This window comes from Cebus imitator, unplaced genomic scaffold, assembly GCF_001604975.1.
Source record: "Cebus imitator isolate Cc_AM_T3 unplaced genomic scaffold, Cebus_imitator-1.0 Scaffold7, whole genome shotgun sequence".
Classification (NCBI taxonomy): Eukaryota; Metazoa; Chordata; class Mammalia; order Primates; family Cebidae; genus Cebus; species Cebus imitator.
In genome coordinates this window covers 7,567,704-7,586,320 of record NW_016107322.1, presented here as the reverse complement: position 1 = coordinate 7,586,320, position 18,617 = coordinate 7,567,704, and the positions used below count along the sequence as shown (strand labels likewise).

General features: G+C 36.4%; 1 protein-coding gene across 1 annotated transcript; it reads left to right on the top strand.

Annotated features, from left to right (window-relative positions):
* The first annotated feature begins 2,429 nt into the window (after positions 1–2,429).
* RBM11 (RNA binding motif protein 11) lies at positions 2,430–15,798 on the top strand. The gene is made up of 5 exons (XM_017539887.2): positions 2,430–2,616; positions 5,865–6,027; positions 7,386–7,458; positions 12,106–12,202; positions 14,448–15,798. The coding sequence occupies exons 1-5, from the start codon at positions 2,521–2,523 to the stop codon at positions 14,733–14,735; spliced, it is 717 nt and encodes a 238-aa protein (XP_017395376.1). The 5' UTR covers positions 2,430–2,520; the 3' UTR covers positions 14,736–15,798.
* Positions 15,799–18,617: the final 2,819 nt, after the last annotated feature.

Here is an 18,617-nt window from a genome sequence, read left to right as displayed (position 1 = left end):
AAATTTGTAATTTTTACTTTCTTACTTCCTTAAATTTTAAAAATATTTATTTATAATATTTACAATAAACATGTAAAATGATTAAAAAACTGTATTTACTTGACAAAAATATGGTTAGGAAAAATCAGAATAAAGACAAAGTGGGGGTTAAAAAAAGTGAAGACCAAAGTGAGTTCAATTTAAAAAATCATGCAATAAAATCCCTTAACAGTAATTGGCCAAGTTCCCCCATTCACTCATTCATTCACTCAGTTGTTCATTCATTTTGGAACTTTCACTAAGCACCTATTGATTTCCAGGCACAGATTTTGTTGTTGGGGACACAAAGTATTAAGTATTAAGACATTTATTTATTCAATCTTTATTTCAATAACTATTTGTTATATGCCCACAGGTGTGCCAGAGATTGTCCTAGGTACTGAAATTTCCATTTATTATATGTTCATTCAGCTAGTGACATCAGATATCCTGATATGAAGAAAGGCTAGTTCTTTATAGAATGCTACATGTATTTAACCCATTAAAACTTGCATATGACTAACGGTCCAGTAAATACTGAAAGTTTGAAGTGAATTATTTTTAACCCACTAGATTTATTACCATGCCTGCATTCAATATGAGTTAAGAAACACAGTATGCTTACATTAGATAAATGATATATTGAGATCAAATTCTGAAAATCTTGCTAACTACAGGAGCTGACTTTCAGTTTATAATATTGACTAAGTGCTCTATAATTATAAGCACTATAAACTCATGTACAGCCAAAAGAGGACATTATGACACCAAAATTATGCACATTTGTAGGCAAAGAAGGATGCAAATTTCAATAGAAAAATATAATATGAACATTAATTACAAGTGTAGTTAAAGGTTTATAGCCTATACACTCATATACATGCAATGGTTTAAAGTGAAACCAGAAGATACAGCTTCCATATAAGTAGTGTCTGAGGGGAATTTAAGGAGTAAATATGTTGGTTTGATACGATTTATGAAGTAAATGGCTACAAATATATCAAGAGGTCTACACAGAGACTTGCAAGTATCCATTCATTTGATCAACATATTTATTTGCCTACAATGTGTTTCCTTAACTCCCTCCTACTATATCACAACTATACTGATGATAGTGGAAAGAAAAGGAAAAAAAAAATGGAGACAGGATATATACCTTCATGATATAGCAGTTGAAGGTAACTACTGATACCTTTAGTATTCAGTAGTTATTGAAGGTAACTACTTTATATTGTATTTGTGAGGATGGAAAGGCTGTCTCTCGCATAAGATAAGCTTTAGGAGGTCAGAATTTTATACTTGTTTTCCAAGAATTAAGCATTTAGAAAGTACCTATTAAATGAAGTAACTATATTTAGTCCAAACCATTCCTTAAGAGACAGAATCCGAATTCCAGAGAGAAATTGCTTGTTCAAAGTCGTAAAACTGTGTAATGTCAGAGTTCAATTAGAAAATAGGACTTCCTAAATTGTGTACCTTTTCATTAGAAAAGATTTTTTTTTTTTGTTTGGTCCATCACCCAGATAAAAGCACACCTCCTCAATTCAAAATGAAATTTCATCATGATGCCAAACTAAAGGCCAAATAATGCTCTGATTACCTATATGTTATTCATGAGATGATCTCAAGGTCCTATGTAGACATACGGTAGCTACAGAAAGGAAGCTAACAGTTAATTTATCAAAGTACTGAGATTCTAAGTTTTCTTTCTCCTTTCTTGTAACTTTATTGTTTTTAAGATTTTTATTAAAAGCAAAAATTATCCCAAGAAAGAACTAAGCCTTTAACATAGTATACCATATACAAAGTACAGCCCTGAAACAAAGTACAGCCATTTGATCCTGCCACAAACCCCCAGTTGCCATCCTTAAAAATTCTTGCTCTACTCTCTCCAGTATATCTCTTTGTATTAGCTTTCCCAAGTTCAAGTTCCTTTTGCAGTCCACGTAAAACCTCTGTGGCCAGTTTCAAAAACTCATCCAGGGAGCACTTTCTAAGAAAATAAACTTTAATTCTAGTAGTCTGTTGTATCCACATTCATGCAAGCATCGATTCTTTCAAAAATTACGAATAATTTAATATCTTAATGATTTGTCCATTTATTCTTTGGACACAAACGAATCTCCTCGCATTAGCCTGGGAGCAATGAAGTTACCACATCTCTACAGTCATTTTATTTAAAATGTTGATTGAATAAATCCAAATCAATTAATGTGCCAGAATAAAAGGAAGCCACCCCACGAGCTAAAGGTTAGTAAAGCCCTTTCTGCATTCATCTTTCTTGCTCTCACCCACTCTCCCACCGCTCAGCCCTGCCCTCGGTAAGGGGGTTGGTGCGGTGGTCGGTTCCCCACGTGCCCTGGGGGCGTGGCCCTGAAGCCTCGCCCCGCCCCCGGCGCGCGCTCCCGGCGCCGGACCCGCCCCCTCATCCGCGCGGCGCCGTAAAGCCGGAGAAGGGGCGGTGTCTCGTCTCCTACTTCATCCTACCTCCAAGACCGGAGGATGTTCCCTGCTCAGGAGGAGGCCGACAGGACGGTGTTTGTGGGGAATTTAGAGGCCCGAGTTCGGGAAGAGATTCTGTACGAGCTGTTCCTTCAGGTACCGTCCTCTGGGAAGGGGCGGCGGAGGGGCGGAGCGCGTTGGGCCGGAAGCGCAGCGCTCACCTGGGCCACCCAGAGCCCCGCCCCCTTCCGCCCCGTCCTGAGCAGGGCTTTTAATTTAGTTTCGCCTTGGCGCACCTGTCTCCAGGTGAGCGGCTGGGGAGTATAGTGACGGAGTGATCCCATGTCCCCATCCTGCTTCAGAGTCCTGGGGGTGGGCAGGGATGGGGTTCCCCCGCCCTGCGTTTCTGAGTTCGGGCTTCCCAGAGGCTGCCTGGGCCTCGGGTGTTCTCGGGCAGAATCGAAAACAGCCAGGTCACTGTACTCCGTGAGGAAATAAGCACGTCTAACGTCCCGCAAAAGGAGAGGGTCGCTTTTATAATGTTTCCTTTTACACCTTGCTCCTTACTTCAAGCCTCTTATGCGGAGAGTATTTTTATTCCAGCATCATAAGTGAGATTTGAGATGATTCGGCAGCCAACTTACCGTGACTGTGACCAATTGATTCCCTGGCCAAGGCCCTTTAATTCATACCAAGAAGACCTTCGGAAACTTCGAGACCTGGTACCTCTAGGATTAAGCCTGTTGTGTCCTGTAAACACGCTCACGTATCTTGTTGTCCTATACAACTAGGTCTCACTTGCCAAAGAGATACCCTCATTCAGCCATTCCCCTAACCGTGTAATGATCCGGAATTCCAGGGCAAACGGGAAGATGCGGGGAATACAAATTGAAGAGACCCTTTCATCTGCCTAAAAGGAAGAACTTAAAATTACAGTGTTTATGACAATCTATAAAACAAGAAGGGCACATAGAAAAGTGTTCCCAGTCGGAGCTCTGAGGTCAGCAGTGTGACTCTGAGCCTGTCAATGAATACCTCAATGCCTCAGTTTCTTTATATGTCAAAAGAGAGTAATAGTATCTGCAATATAATGTGGCTGTCGGAATATATGACCTAATGGTAAAATGACTAGAGCTAAGTCAACACTTACTCTTTGCTACCACTGCTACTGCTAATGATACTGTTGTTAGTATTCATAATAACATCAACAGAAACCTACAGTTACTTCCTCCTGTCAGAATAAGGGAAAGTTAGGAGAAAGACCATTGCAGAACTAAATTTTCTGATTGAATGGGTGAAAGGGGTTCTTTATTTGGTTGTGAAAGGACTTACTTTTGTCTCCACACTTAACTAAAGAAACCCTCTTTAAGTTATAGATACACAGAGTTTGGTAGAGAGGGTTCGCTCCAGGAATACAGTCTCCTTTCCGGAACATTAAACTTTTTTATTATTTGAAAAATATTGTTGATTTTAAGACTTATGTTCATTCTTTTAATTCATCTTTTTAAACTTGCCCCCTTTTTATCACCTCTGATCCATGTCTGTTTTTTCATTCTGTATCGTTTGAAACTATTTTTCTCCAAAAGACTTCTTTGACTTTGAGCCTCCAAAAAAAAAGGAGAGAGGAAGACTAGGGTGGGATTGCATTATCCAGTACAAACACATGTTTAGTCAATCAGGACTCCATCAGTATCAGTTGTGTGGATCCACCAGATTATGGATTTTATCTTCTCATTTTTTATAATTTCCTTCTTCCACCTAAGCAAATTGTAAATTTTATTTAATAGATCAGGTAAGAAGCATAAGTTCTTATTTTTGTCTAGGTACTGAAAAGAATTGCTGAAGTGGAGTTTCTTTTCCACTTTAGACTTAGACACCCAGTAAAACTTGACAACTGTCACACTATGTATTTCATTGTGGTTTAAAAAATACTATAAGATGATGTGATTGTTGCTACATGTTAGTCTTCATGTTGAATTTTATCTTTAAAAGTGCTTTGGATTATCTAAATTTATTTATGTCAAAATTCAAATCATGTAATCATATTCTGTCTCATAGTGATTACATGTATTTAATATTGGTATAAAAATCACCAATTTTATTGGTTTTATTTATATTACTGTATATTTATCCTTTTACTGTTTTCTTTCAAATTTCTGATTATATTTGTAAGTGAGAAAGTCAGTCATTTGATGATGTTATCATCAAAAATCAGTCACATTGATGAATGTTATCATCATTATACTTAAAATACCAAGATTTGGAGAAGAAATTATAATGAATTCAGTTTCAAATACATTGAGTTTGAAGTACAAAAATGTAGAGGTCTCCAGAAGGTGTCTCCATGAAAGAGACACAGTGGAAAAAGTAGATTTGTTGATGAGGTGGTCCTTGAAGCCAGAAGGGAAGGGAAGCTAGTCCCTGGGAGAGCACAGAGAATGAAAGGAAAAGACTAAATCTTAGCATGCAGAATTATTTTAAAGATGATCATGACTATTTTAATTTAGAGTAAAAGCAGTTTGTGTATTTATGCAACTCTGCAGAGAAAAATCATCCATTATTAAAGTCTGAACCCTTCGACATTAAATCAGTTGTTTGTGTTTGTAAGTGCCTCCTGTAATCATTATTATGGCTGTGATGTAACTTTTTTGTTAGTTGTAATTAACACTTTTCTATGATATTTGGCTCTGCATTTTTAAATCTTCATTGCATATTATAGGTTTTTCTATCAATATAATATGAATATTTATAATTTATATTTTATTCCATTTTAATAATGTGCCATGGAATAATACCTCCAGTTAGATTTAGAGCCTCTCTAAAGTCTCAAACTTATAAATGATGCAATCTATTTAAAAGTCTTAAACATATTTAAACATTTTTCCTTTGGAAATTTACCAAATGGAGTTTCCAAATCAAAATGCATGATATATTTATTTCTTCTTGTAAAGATGTTTAATCTTTGTGACAGAACATTTAAGCTATTATATAACATTGCCAGCTTTTTGGGGGTAACTCAACCAATATTGAGTTTCTCATTTCAGTTAATTTTGTAATTCAGTATTGCATGTATGTATGGAGATGAAGCAGTATTTTAATCTTAGATTTATGTGTTTTCTAAGTTGGTTTCTTAAGCCTAACAGAAGAATAGTCTACCATTTCTTTTACAGCTCGAAACTAGTACCTAGAATTTTCTGTCCTTAATACCATAAATGTTTCCCCAAAAAGCCAGAAAATACAAAGAAAGTGTGAGGAAGTGTAATGTTTATTATTAGAAAGATGCATTATTAGCAGAGATACATAAAAATGTTGGTAACACATTTCTTTAGTCTAAAGCTGAATTTGTTTGAGTATAAAAAAAAATCTTTGGATTTATGAGAAAATAATTTTTAAGTTTCTTATAGGCGGGGCCACTAACCAAGGTGACTATATGCAAAGACAGAGAAGGAAAGCCGAAGTCTTTTGGATTTGTGTGCTTTAAGCATCCAGAATCGGTATCTTATGCCATAGCTTTGCTAAATGGAATTCGTTTATATGGAAGACCAATTAATGTGCAGTATCGATTTGGTAGGTCCTGTCACTGATTAATCTTCAAAGTGTTTTGTGGTTGGTACTATTCTTAGAGGCATAAGCATTTTGTTTCCTATATAGTGTAAGATCAAAAAAGAAAAAATATCTCTGTGGTAATTGCTACATTTTCTCAGAACACATGTCTAATTCATAATGTTATGTGGTTAGTCTTACCAAACCTCTAGCATCTTTTTCTAAAAATAAAATATAAGATAATCATTTTAATATCAACCAGCAAGTGGCTATGATGGTTGCCATTGGCCCTTATAAATTGATCAAATCTAAATAAACTGGGGTCACACAACTGTAGCATTTATATAGCAAGAGTATTTACTAATCTTGTCAATGCTAATGTATGATATTTAATACGTGCTCTCTGGAAGATACACAGGGGACATTTGTCCTTCCGGGGAAACCTTCTACCTTCCGGTGGTAAGCCCCTGTAAGAGCAAAGTGGCCAAAGGCAACTGTAGAGTTACCCTTACTAGTGGCAGAAAAAGCCTCCTGACATGAATGGCCTCAGCACCTTCTCCTGCACACACGTCAGGAACAAATCATTCATGATTAGCTGCCCAGAGAACCCTATACCATTACTCTAGCCCTTTCTTGTTTCAGGAGACTAATAGAGGCCATGTGGTAATTCTTGCAATATATATGCAGCCTCCTTTAAGTGATTCAAGTTTACTGATGTGTCACTTCTTGGTTTTTAAATTCCTCTTGCTATACTAAAAACAAATACTAATAACAAAAATAACACTTTATTGAAAAGGGAAAGTGTACCTCTTTGCATTTCTTTTTTTCTTCCTTTCTTTTTTTAAATACATGGTTGCATCATGTTCTCCAATACTTTCTGGTTAACATAATACCTAGTCTGGGATTAGGTTGGTGCAACAATAATTGCAGTTTTGCCATTGCTTTTAATGTCGGTAGACTAGGCCAGGGTATGTTATGTTCTGGCACATCATGTATAAGGTTGAATTGGCTTTTGTCCATGCAGGTTAGAGAACTCCTGCCTTGTACACTGGAGGCAAATAACACTTGTTTATTTGCCGTTTTCAGTTTACAGGTATCTAGAACAAACCATCGTGTATCTTACAAAGTCCCATGTCAATGTAATTCTTATGTATAGTCATTGCTTTAGACAAAGCTTGATTTTAATTCATTGATTTATAGTACTGTAAACAATCTGTAAATATGATTTGAGAGGTCAGACAGATATGCATATATCTTATCTGACTATAGAATTTTTAAATCACTACTATGTCTTAAAATATTTTGAGTTACTTTATGACTTAATATTACAACTCCAAAACAATGCACCATGAAGTAACCTGTTAACTCTGTTTCTTTGAAAGGGAGTTCTCGCTCTTCTGAACCAGCTAACCAAGGTTTTGAGAGCTGTGTTAAGATAAATTCACACAGCTACAGGTAATTATAAAAACGTTTCTTATTAAAGGTAAAGCAAATATGTTCTTATACTAAGAGGAGTTTTAATATATTTTGGGCTATAGTAAAACTTTACTTTTTAGGCAAAGAATAAAATTAAGGAATCCTTTTGTTCTGAGCCATTAAAAGCGATAGAAAATATTTTCATTTAAAGTTTAGTCTTAATATTTTCAGTAGTAGGAGGTAGAGGCTTACATTTGTAGTTTTTTTGTAGTTTCCCACATGCTTTTTATAGTTGTTAAATCATTTAAGCATACAAGGTTTCATCATGAATCACAGAGACACTGTTATTTATATTTTGTATTTGAGTAACTGGAGTTGCAAAAGTCAGCTAGTTCTCAAGGTCACAGGATAATAAAGTGCTAGCTTTGAAACTAAGCCTTCCGAAATTAAGCTATTCAATTAATTATTTTACTTTTTGAAATAATTTTCTGTGTTAATTTTCAAACTGTTCTAGAATTTTATATAGCCTGATTTCTGATGCAATGGTAGCCTCCATGTACACTATCTGGCAAGTCATCCCAGAGATCATGAAACTAAAAGGCTCCCACACCAAATGAAAATGTTCAACTTATACCTTTTATTAAATGCATTTTTAAAACAGTGAAAAGCAAGAAGAAAGATATTGGATAACTTACCACACTTAGGATAAGATCCAAGTGGGCAGAAGGACCAACTAGCTGATTGCTGGTTACACTAATATCAACATGTCTTGTTTCTCTCTGTTGTATTGGCCTCCCCTGCTGGCTGCAGTACTTCTGCAGACTCCTCTAAGTGGTTCAGGCTTGTTGATATATCACTTGTTTTTTTTTTTTTTTTTAATTTCTCTTGCTGTACTAAACACAAATGTGAATAACCAAAACAATGCTTTCTTGCAAAGGGAAAGTGCTTTGCTTTGCCTTCTCTTTGCATTTCTAATTTTTTAAATGTCTGGCTTTATCATGCTCTCTGGTACTGTCGGTTTAACTTACAGGCTGGTAGAATAGGTCAGGGTATATTATGTTCTGATACATCATGTGTCAATGATGTATATATAGATAGATACCTATATCTATATAGAGGGGAGCAACAGATATACTCTATTCAGAGTGTGTGTGTGTGTGTGTGTGTGTGTGTGTGTATACACACACACACATAGAGAGAGAGAGAGAGAGAGAGAGAGAGAGAGAGAAAGTATTGCTCTACTATCCATCCATCCACATATGTATATATAGAGACAGAAGTATTGTTCTGCTAGCTTTCTTACAGTCTATGATAAACACTAGAAATGTTAACAGTATGAGTGTCATCCATAATTCCCTTTTTCTTGTCTTCTGGAGCAGAACTGAATATTCTCAAGTAAACTAACAATAGCTGACCCTCCTATCCCTTTTAGTTCTCCCAACCCTCTGAGCATAGGGGAGTGGCCCCTTGGGCTGTCAAATATCTAGGCTTCTCTTTAGGAGCAGTATTGCACCCCAGATAAAACAGTGTGATCCTCATCTTCATTTACCCCAGCATTTCGACATCAGTGAAATCAGAAGCTAGGAAAGGAGGTGATGAAATTAGATTGCCTGAATTTGCATCTTGGCTCTGCCACTTATTAACAGTCAATTAACACTGTTAATAAAGCAGCAGAGGCAAGACAGAGATTCAGACAAGAACTGGATACATTATTTCACCACTCTGTACTCCATCTCTAAAATGAGGATAAAACTTTACAAGGTTAGTGTGAGAATTGATTTTTGTAATTAACACAAGGTGCTAAAATACTGAGCATACAACGTTCTGCAAATGTTAGCATAAAAAGGGATTTACTACTTTGGAGGAGGAAACACTCTATAGTCTCATGGATCGAGCCATGTATATAATGTAAGAGCTCCTTTTTTCTACTAATACCAAGTGGGAAAAGATATCTCTTCTTCTGCAGGAGTTAGGAAGGAACAAGCTATTGCTAGGACTTAGACAAAAGAGAAAAGACTAGATGGGCACTAGAATATAGCAGTAAAACTCTGGTATTTTCTAGTTAAGTTTGATAAATGGACTCTAAGTCATCATAAATTCTGGAGTAGACGACCTGAGGTATGTGTATATTTTGGCTATGACATTTCATTGATAGTACTTTATTGTTCTAGTATTTCTGACATTATAAAGAAAGTATAAAAATGGGTTATCATGTCCCCAATGTGATTTGCAGAGAAAAATGATACTTATATAACAGTCTAGTCTTTGGTCTTCCTTGGAACTGTTTTTTTAATGCGTCTTGTTGTTTCATGTACCTTCCACTTTTAATGAATATTTCCTGTATTAGTTTGCTAGGGCTACTGTACCAAAGTACCACAAACAGAATGCTTAAGCAATAGATATTCATTATCTCACAGTTCTGAAGGCTGGACATCCAAGATAAGGTGTCAGCAGGATGGCTTCTTTATGAGAGCTATCAGAAATAATTTGTTTTATGCCTCTCCTCTAGCTTCTGGTGGTTTGATGTCAATCTTTGGTACTTTTCAGCTTGTAGAAGCATTACCAAGATCTCCACCTTTGTCTTCACACGGTGTTCTTCCTGTGGGTATTTGTGCTGTAGTTTGAATGTGTCCCTCAAAAGTTCTTGTGTTGAAATTTTGGTCCTCAGTACAGAAGTGTTGAGATGTGGGACTTTTTGGAGGTGATTGGGTCATGAAGGCTCTGCCCTCATGTATATTTTAATTCATTTTTGTATTATTGGATTAATTGGTTATTGAAGAAATGGGTTTGTTATCACAAGTAGGTTCTGTTGTAAAAGCCAGTTTGACCATCTCTCATGAGCTCCTCCTGCCTGTGATGACTTCTGCCATTTTGTAACATAGTATGAGGCCCTCACCAGAAGCTAACCATATCTAGCCACCTGATCTTGGACTCCCCAACCTGAAGAACCATGAGCCAAAATAAATCTCTTTTCTTCATAGGAAACACAATACCTGTTTATTATAATACCTGTTTGTTACAACCAAACAGGTGTTGTGTTATAACAACAAAAAATGGACTAAAACAGTCTGTCTTCAAATTTCCCCTTTTTAGCAAGATACCACTCATATTGGATTAGAGACTCATCCTGTTTTAATATGATCTCATCTTAACTTATGGTATCTGCAATGACCCTTTTTCCAAATATGGGAACATTCTGGGATACTAGGGTTTAGGACTTTAACAGCTGAATTTTGGGGAGACATGTCAGCCCATCACAGTTCCCAATTTACATGGGGTTCCTCTATGCAGACAACTTTGCATGCCCTGAAGAAAGATAGTGGTTTTAAAGAATCTGCAGCTGTTTTCCTGGTGGTGCTCATCTCACCACTTCTGCTACTGAGTCATCGCTTCCCCACTGGGTAACCTCATTCCACCTTTCATCTTGTTCCTTGCCATCACTTTCTCCACATCCATTCTGGACTTTCTGAGCACTGTCTCCTTAACTGGTTGTTATATTTTTCTCTTTCTGTCACTGAAAACTGTTTCATCCCTCACATTCTTTTCTTCCCATTCTTGCTAAAAAACTCATTGTTTTATAGAAGCTGCTCTTTTTGAAAGTTATCAAAAATTGATAAATTGATCATTGAAAGTGATGAGCAATTCAGAAGACTCAGTGCTATATCCAGTTTACTCTTCCATAACAACTGACACCTAATTCTTTTCTTAATGGGAATTCTGCTCCTGCTGACTTCTGTAATAGTGCTCTCACCACTTATAAATGGTGTTCTGCCTAGCCATCTGACTGCTTCCTGTCATTCTTCTTGACTCATCTTTGTCTCCACCTTCCTGTGCTGATTTTAGCTTTCTTCATGGTACACTCCCTCTCCTAACAATTAATAGTATTAGCATTAAAATTAACATGTAGACTATTGAAGAGTAGCTGTAGAGTCTGGCTAGCATTTGTCACCTCTCCATAGAAGCACACATTACATTTATAAAGGTGTAAATGGTACAGTTTTAAAATTAGGTATTTTATTAATTAATGTGTGGAGGACGCCAGCAAATGTGTTCATGTTAGCATCAGCAATTAGTTAAGGAAAGAGCATAAGTTTTACAGTTCAGCAGTAAAGGTGTCTTTAAAAATAAGTTGGAGTAAGGGGAGAGAACTTAGAGGACAGCTCAATAGGTGCAGCAAACCACCATGGCACGCATATATCTGTGTAACAAACCCGTACGTTCTGCACATGTATCCCAGAACTTAAAGTAAAATAAAAACTTTTTTTTTAAATTTGATGAAAATGTCCAACTTCTTAAATTTTTTTAATATCTGGAAAAGATTGAAGTATACCTTCAGTGAATACTAACAACTTGCTTTACCCTTTCAATAGCTAAGTGTTGCTTGTCTTTATATGAATAGAATACTATCCATCAGTTTTCTATCAAAAAGCCAAATTTGACTCTAAGTATTGAGACTTCAATATCTAGTAGTTAATTATTTATTGCTATGTCACTATGTTATCAGCAATAATAACTGATTATTTGTGTATGTGTTTAAGGTAATTAATTACTCTTTAACTGAATGCTGTCAGAGAAGCTTGCTTTCTCTGTGTTTGTAGTTATGAAGAGTTTATGTTTTTCTTAAGAGAAAATGACATTTGTACATAGAAATTTTAAGATTTTATTGTTTCTTCTTTCATCTCAAAGGAATGAAGAAATGGTGGGCAGATCTTCCTTCCCCATACAGTGTTTCCCAATTAATAATACTTCTTTACCTCAAGAATATTTTCTCTTTCAGAAGATGGTAAGTTTAATATGCATTTTATTAAACATATAATATGATACAAACTATGAAGACCATGAAGACTATTTGTAACATATGGTGCACAAATTTAAACTGGGATAAAAACACAAGATGTCCTAGCGTTGTCCTCCAGTGGTCTTCTGCCCTAACACCATCATCCTAAATTTCACCTGTAATGCCTCAGCAAATGGCCAGGATGTCAACGGAAAAGGGACAGATGGCAGTGATGATACGCTGCAGTCCACGTGAAATTTGAATAGAGAGTTCTAATGTGAATGACTGTTTTAAAAAAGGTTTGCAGTGGCTGGGCATGTTGGTTCACACCTGTAATCGCAGCAGCTTGGGAGGCCAGTGCAGGATCAGTTGAGGCCAAGGGTTTTAGACCAGCCTGGCTGATGCAGTGAAACACTGTCTGTCATAAAAATGGAAAAAAATTAACTGGGCATGGTGGTACACACCTGTAACCCCAGCTACTGGGGAGGCTGAGACATAAGAATTGCTTGAACTCATAAGGCAGAGGTTGTAGTGAACTGAGATTCTGCCACTACAACTCCAGCCTGGCCAATAGAGCAAGATTCTGTCTCAAAAAAAAAAAAAAAAAAAAAGTTTGCAGAATTGAATAATTTCACTTAGATTGCTTTTGGACATGGATTTTTAATGTAAATTACTCTTTTTCATTGAAGACAAAACTATTATGAAGGTTCTCAATTGGTCAGGTAAACTAAATTATTTCCAGAGACTACCAAAAATTGGTTTTGACTTAGAAATCTTAATTATGGACTTCATTGTTAAAGGGGAACTTAATTTTTTTTTTCTATTCCTCATAAATAAGAAATTGAAGTCCAAGGTTGTCAATCAACAGGCCCAAGATTTTGCAGCTTGTTAGTGATGGGTGTAGGACTCACCCAGGTCTTCTGATTCACAGACTGTTATTTTTGCAAATACCCAACATATACATGAGCTTTAGATTTTTTAAATATCCATTTTCAATTTTTAAACAGAAAAAATTTCCCTGGAAAATAATGCTTGAACTTAAAAACAAAAACCTTTTCTTAATTATGGTAAGATACGGTAAACAATCGGTTCTCATCTGAAACTATAAATGTCTTCATCCCAGCATTTTTTATCTTTTGGTAGAGATGGAGTAGGAGAGAGACACAAGTTCATGGCATCTCTATTCATTTTTAATCTGCTTTAAATATAAATTTAAAGTTAAGAGCTTGTGTGTTTTTAAAGGAAGCATCTCTCCTATCTACATAAACAGTAAATAACTGTGCTATACAATATGTACAATTAGCTACATATGTACCTAGGCAGCTGAATTTTAAAATTTTATTTAATTTCAATTAATTTAAATTAAAATTTATGACCCATACTTGATTCAGTTATCAGAACACTTTTAAGTATATTTGAAACAATTTGGGCATGTGACTATTTTTTCAACTCTAAATTTGATGTAATCTAAATTCAGATTAGGTATTTTCAATAAAAATTTAGCATTCAGATTGAGATATGCCATATTTATAAAATATACCCCATATTTTGAAGACTTCTTATGAAGAAAAAGTAAAATATCTCATTAATTTTATATCATTTGCATGTTAAAATTATAACATTTTAGAGTGTTATAGTGGGATAAATGAAATACATTGTTTAATTTCACGTGTTTTTTTTTACTTTTGTATTGCAGTTCGTAGATTTAAAACTACATATAGGCTGGGCATGGTGGCTCATGCCGGTAATCTCAGCACTTTAGGAGGCTGAGGCAGGTGGATCACCTGAGGTCAGGAGTTCAAGACCAGTCTGACCAGTAGGGTGAAATGCTGTCTCTACTAAAAATACAAAAACAAGCCGGGTGTCATGGCATGAGCCTGTGGTTCCATTTACTCAGGGGGCTGGGACAGGAGAATTGTTTGAACCCAGGAGGCGGAGGTTGCAGTGAACCAAGATCATACCACTGTAGTCCAGCCTGGGCAACAAAGTGAGACAGCATCTCAAAACAGAAACAAAAACTATTTCTGTTACATAGCACTAATCTGCATTGTAGATTAGTAGAGCTATACACATCCTTGACTATATTGACCCTTTAATGAAACACCTACATTTCTATGAGAGTTAACTGCCTTCTTATACCAAAACATAGATTAGTTTACTCATGGCTATTTGTATAATACACATAAACTGTTAACTTTTTTCCTTAACCTTTTGGATTAGTTTTGGTAGATGAATGTCCTTTTTTTCACAGCAGTGGCATGCATATAATCCAGTACTGCAGCTTCCTTACTACGAGATGACAACTCCACTTCCTAATAGTACATCTGTGTCTTCCTCAGTGAATCATGTTCCAGATGTTGAGGCTGGGCCCAGCTCATATAAGTGGACTCACCAACAACCAAGTGACTCTGACCTTTATCAGATGAATAAACGAAAGAGACAAAAGCAAACAAGTGATAGTGATAGTAGCACAGACAACAACAGAGGTAACGAATGTCACCAAAAGTTCCGAAAGTCTAAGAAGAAGAAAAGATACTAGTATTACCTACAAATGAAACTTACCCACACTGATTTTAGTAGTCTTTTGAAAAAAATAAGATTTTATTCCATCAAATAACCAATTTCGTGGCTATCTTGTCTTTTGAAATATATAGTAATATGACTTATCTCTAGTTTGCTATTCAATTTTTGCCTTGAATGACAAAAGCTTTTTAAAAATAATATAATGTACTAATTTTGTATTTGTCATGATATTTTTGATCCATTGGCAATGTGTACTTTTGTCATTTTATTAGTACCAATGATGAAATTTCACTAAACTATTAATCAAAAATCACTTATTGAACACATTGATAAAGCACCATGCTCCCTTTGGTTATCACCTATAACCAACACTCAACTACAAATGGGCTGGGATTCTATGTGGGAGGGCGGATTTTCTGAAAGAAAGTAGTGCAGATATTTAAGGATTGCATGTTGTTCCTATTGAGGATGTAATAAACAGGCATTAGTACCCCTTTCTCTTAGTATCTAAATATGTTGTTTCTGAGCCATACTCTTCTTCTGGTTTATAAAGTGAGGACATACGATAATGATACCAAAGGAAAGATAATTATCAACTTTTGGATCTTTTTTTGTATACATTTGTGTATTTATAGAGATACCTGCTTCTTCTCACTTATTAATTGTATGTCATGAAAATCAGTTGGCTATGTCAGTGTGTATCATCTCTTGCTAGCAAAGTTTGAGATCATATATTCACATATTTAAATCTTGAAAATGAGCAAGTAAATAGAATAATTTATTAATGTATGATATGTAATGCTTATTGTCTAAATCAAGTTTCCTATTTTTGGTTCATTTATTTTAGAAGAAAAATAGGATACATGTAAAATTAATTGTTTATTTGGGCATTTTGTGTATTGTATAACTCATTACAAACTAGAGTGATGAAACTATATATTTACTAAAGCTAATTGAAAGAGTCTTGCAACTCAATTGGGAGTTAACCACCCATTCAATAGTAAAAGCCAGTTTCTTTTTCATGTTGCCTAGCACTTTATAAGTATTTATTATTTAAAAAAATAAAGATATGTTTTTAACAAAAAGAGTAACTGAATTTTACTCTTGGTTATAAATATATAATACAGTAAAGTTTGAAATAGAAATATTAGTCTATATCTAGTCAACATGAAAAACTAAATTTTGCTTTATGTAGCTGATATGGTTTGGCTCTGTCCACACACAAATCTGACCTTGACTTATAATCCCCATTATCCCCACATGTCAAGGGCGGGACCAGGTGGAGATAATTGGATTATTGGGAGTGGTTTCCCACCTGCTGCTGTTCTTGTGATAATGAGTGAGTCTCATGAGATCTGATGGTTTCATAAGCGTCTGGCATTTTCCCTGTTGGCACTCACTTTGTCTTGTTGTCTTGTTGCCTTGTGAAGAAGGTGCCTGCTTCTCCTTTGCCTTCTACCATGATTATAGATTTCCTGAAGTCCTCCCCAGCAGTGCAGAATGGGAGTCAACTAAACCTATTTCCTTGATTAATTACCCAGCCTCAAGTATTTCTTCTTAGCAGTATGAGAATGGACTAATACACTTAATTGGTACCAGGAGTGGGACACTGCAATAAGGATACCAGAAAATGTGAAAGAGATTTTGGAACTGGATAGTAACAGGCAGAAGTTGAAACAATTTGAAAGGCTCAGAAGAAGACAGGAATATGTGAGAAAGTTTGGAACTCCTTAGAGACTTGGAGGGCTCAGAAGACAGGAAGATGTGAGAAGGTTTGGAACTTCATAGAGACTTGTAGAATAACTTGTTGGAAACTGGAGTAAAGGTCACTCTTGCTATGCTGTATCATAGACACGGGAAGCATTTAGCCCATGCCCTAGATAGAGATCTTGTAACTTTGAACTTGAGAGAGATGATTTAGAGTGTCTGGTGGAAGAGATTTCTAAGTAGCAAAGCATTCAAGATCTGACTTGGGTCCTCTTAAAAGCATTGAGTTTTGTCCATTCACAAAGATATAGTTTGGAATTGGGACTTATGTTTCCAAGAGAAGTAGAGCATAAAAGTTGGGGAAATTTGCAATCTAATAAGATAGAAGAGAAAAGACCAGTTTCTGAAGAGAAATTCAAGCTAGCTGCAGAAATTTGCTTAAGTAATGAGTCAAATGTTAATCACCATGGCAATGGGGAAAATGTCTCCAAGAGATGTCAGAGGTCTTCCTGGCAGCCCCTCCCATCACAGGCCCAGAGTCCTAGGAAGAAAAAATGTTTTTTTGGGCCAGGCCCAGGGCCTTGCTGCTTTGTGCAGTCTCAGGACTTGGTGCTCTGCATTCCAGCCATGGCTAAAAGGGGCCAACATACAGCTCAGGCCATTGCTTCAGAGGGTGTAAGCCCCAAATCTTGGCAGCTTCCATGTGGTGTTGAGCATGTGAGTGCACAGAAGTCAAGAATTGAGGTGCGGGAACCTCCTCCTAGATTTCAGAGGATGTATGGAAACACTTGGATGTCCAGGCAGAAGTTTACTGCATGGGCAGAGCCCTCATGGAGAACACCTGCTAGGACAGTGAAGTAGGGAAATGTGGGGTCAGAGCCTGACACAAGTCCCCATTGGGGCACTACATAGTGGAGCTATGAGAAGATGACCACTGTCCTTCAAACTCTAGAATAGTAGGTCCACTGACAGCTTGCACCATGCACCTGGAAAGCTGCAGACACTCAACACCAGCCTGTGAAAGCAGCCAAGAGGGGAGCTGTATCCTACAAAACAACAAGTGCAGAGCTATTCAAGGCTATGGGAGCACACCTCTTGCTTCAGCATGACTTGGATGTGAGACATGAAGTCAAAGGAGATCCTTTTGGAACTTTAAGGCTTAATGATTGCCCTATTGGATTTCAGACTTGTGTGGGGTCTGTAGCCTCTTTGTTTTGGTCAATTTCTCTTATTTGGAATGAATATATTTATCTACTGCCTGAACCCTCAATACACCATTTGAATCCTAATAATGTTTTTGCTTCTCTTGTCATATGAAAAGAGTAATATCCTGGAGAGAAAAATAACCCTCACCTCAGACACGTACCCAGGCTATGTCTTTGTTGATTTTATTCCAATCTCCAAGGTTAATCACAAACAAAACATTGCAGACTCACTCTGCAATCAGAACTTGTCAATCAGAATTCTGAGAGTTATTCTAGACAACTTCCCATATCCACTTCTATTAGGTCGTTAGCTCCTCATTGTGACCTCGTTCAGTTTCTCTTTATTTCCTGCTTAGAATATCCATTAAGCAAGTCAATCCACAATGAACGAATGCCATTCTAAATATTAATTTTGGTGCTGAGGCTACATTACTAAAAATGTATGGTCCCAACATTCCAGAAGCTACTGGTCTGCTGGTATTGATGAAAAGACAGATAACATCAGGATAGTGCTATCACATAATATAGGTAAACACAAAGCAGAATGAGAGTGCAAGACAAGCATCATTCCTCAAGAAAATCCTGGGAAGAAAAGAGGGAATCATCTGACTACACAGAATAAAGGCGGGGATCTAGGAGTTCAACAGCTTTCTGTACAAACTCTAAGACTTTCTCATATTTTCAGCTCTGCACTTTATCTTTCCTTAGGTGGCATCAAGTTTTAAGCCTGTGCAAGTAAAATGGCTGGCAGCTTGCCAATTACTCCAATCCCCCTGAGAATATAGGGGCTCAGGATATGGCAATTAAAAAAAGATTAAAATTCCTGCTTTCATGGAACCTATATTTATGAGGAAGATAGAATAATTAGGATAAATTAAATGTAAAATCAGATTTTAATAACTGATAACTGCCGAGTAAAAAAATGCAGAGAAAGGTTTAGATATTAAAGAGCAAAAGCCAGAGAGAGAGTAAGCTATGTGGATAGC

Excerpts from the sequence above, each read along its gene's own strand:
- RBM11 (XM_017539887.2), top strand. The coding sequence starts at position 2,521 with ATGTTCCCTGCTCAGGAGGAGGCCGACAGGACGGTGTTTGTGGGGAAT. Across the intron at positions 2,617-5,864 it reads TGTACGAGCTGTTCCTTCAG|GCGGGGCCACTAACCAAGGT; the intron begins GTACCGTCCTCT and ends AGTTTCTTATAG. Across the intron at positions 12,203-14,447 it reads ATTTTCTCTTTCAGAAGATG|CAGTGGCATGCATATAATCC; the intron begins GTAAGTTTAATA and ends TTTTTTTCACAG.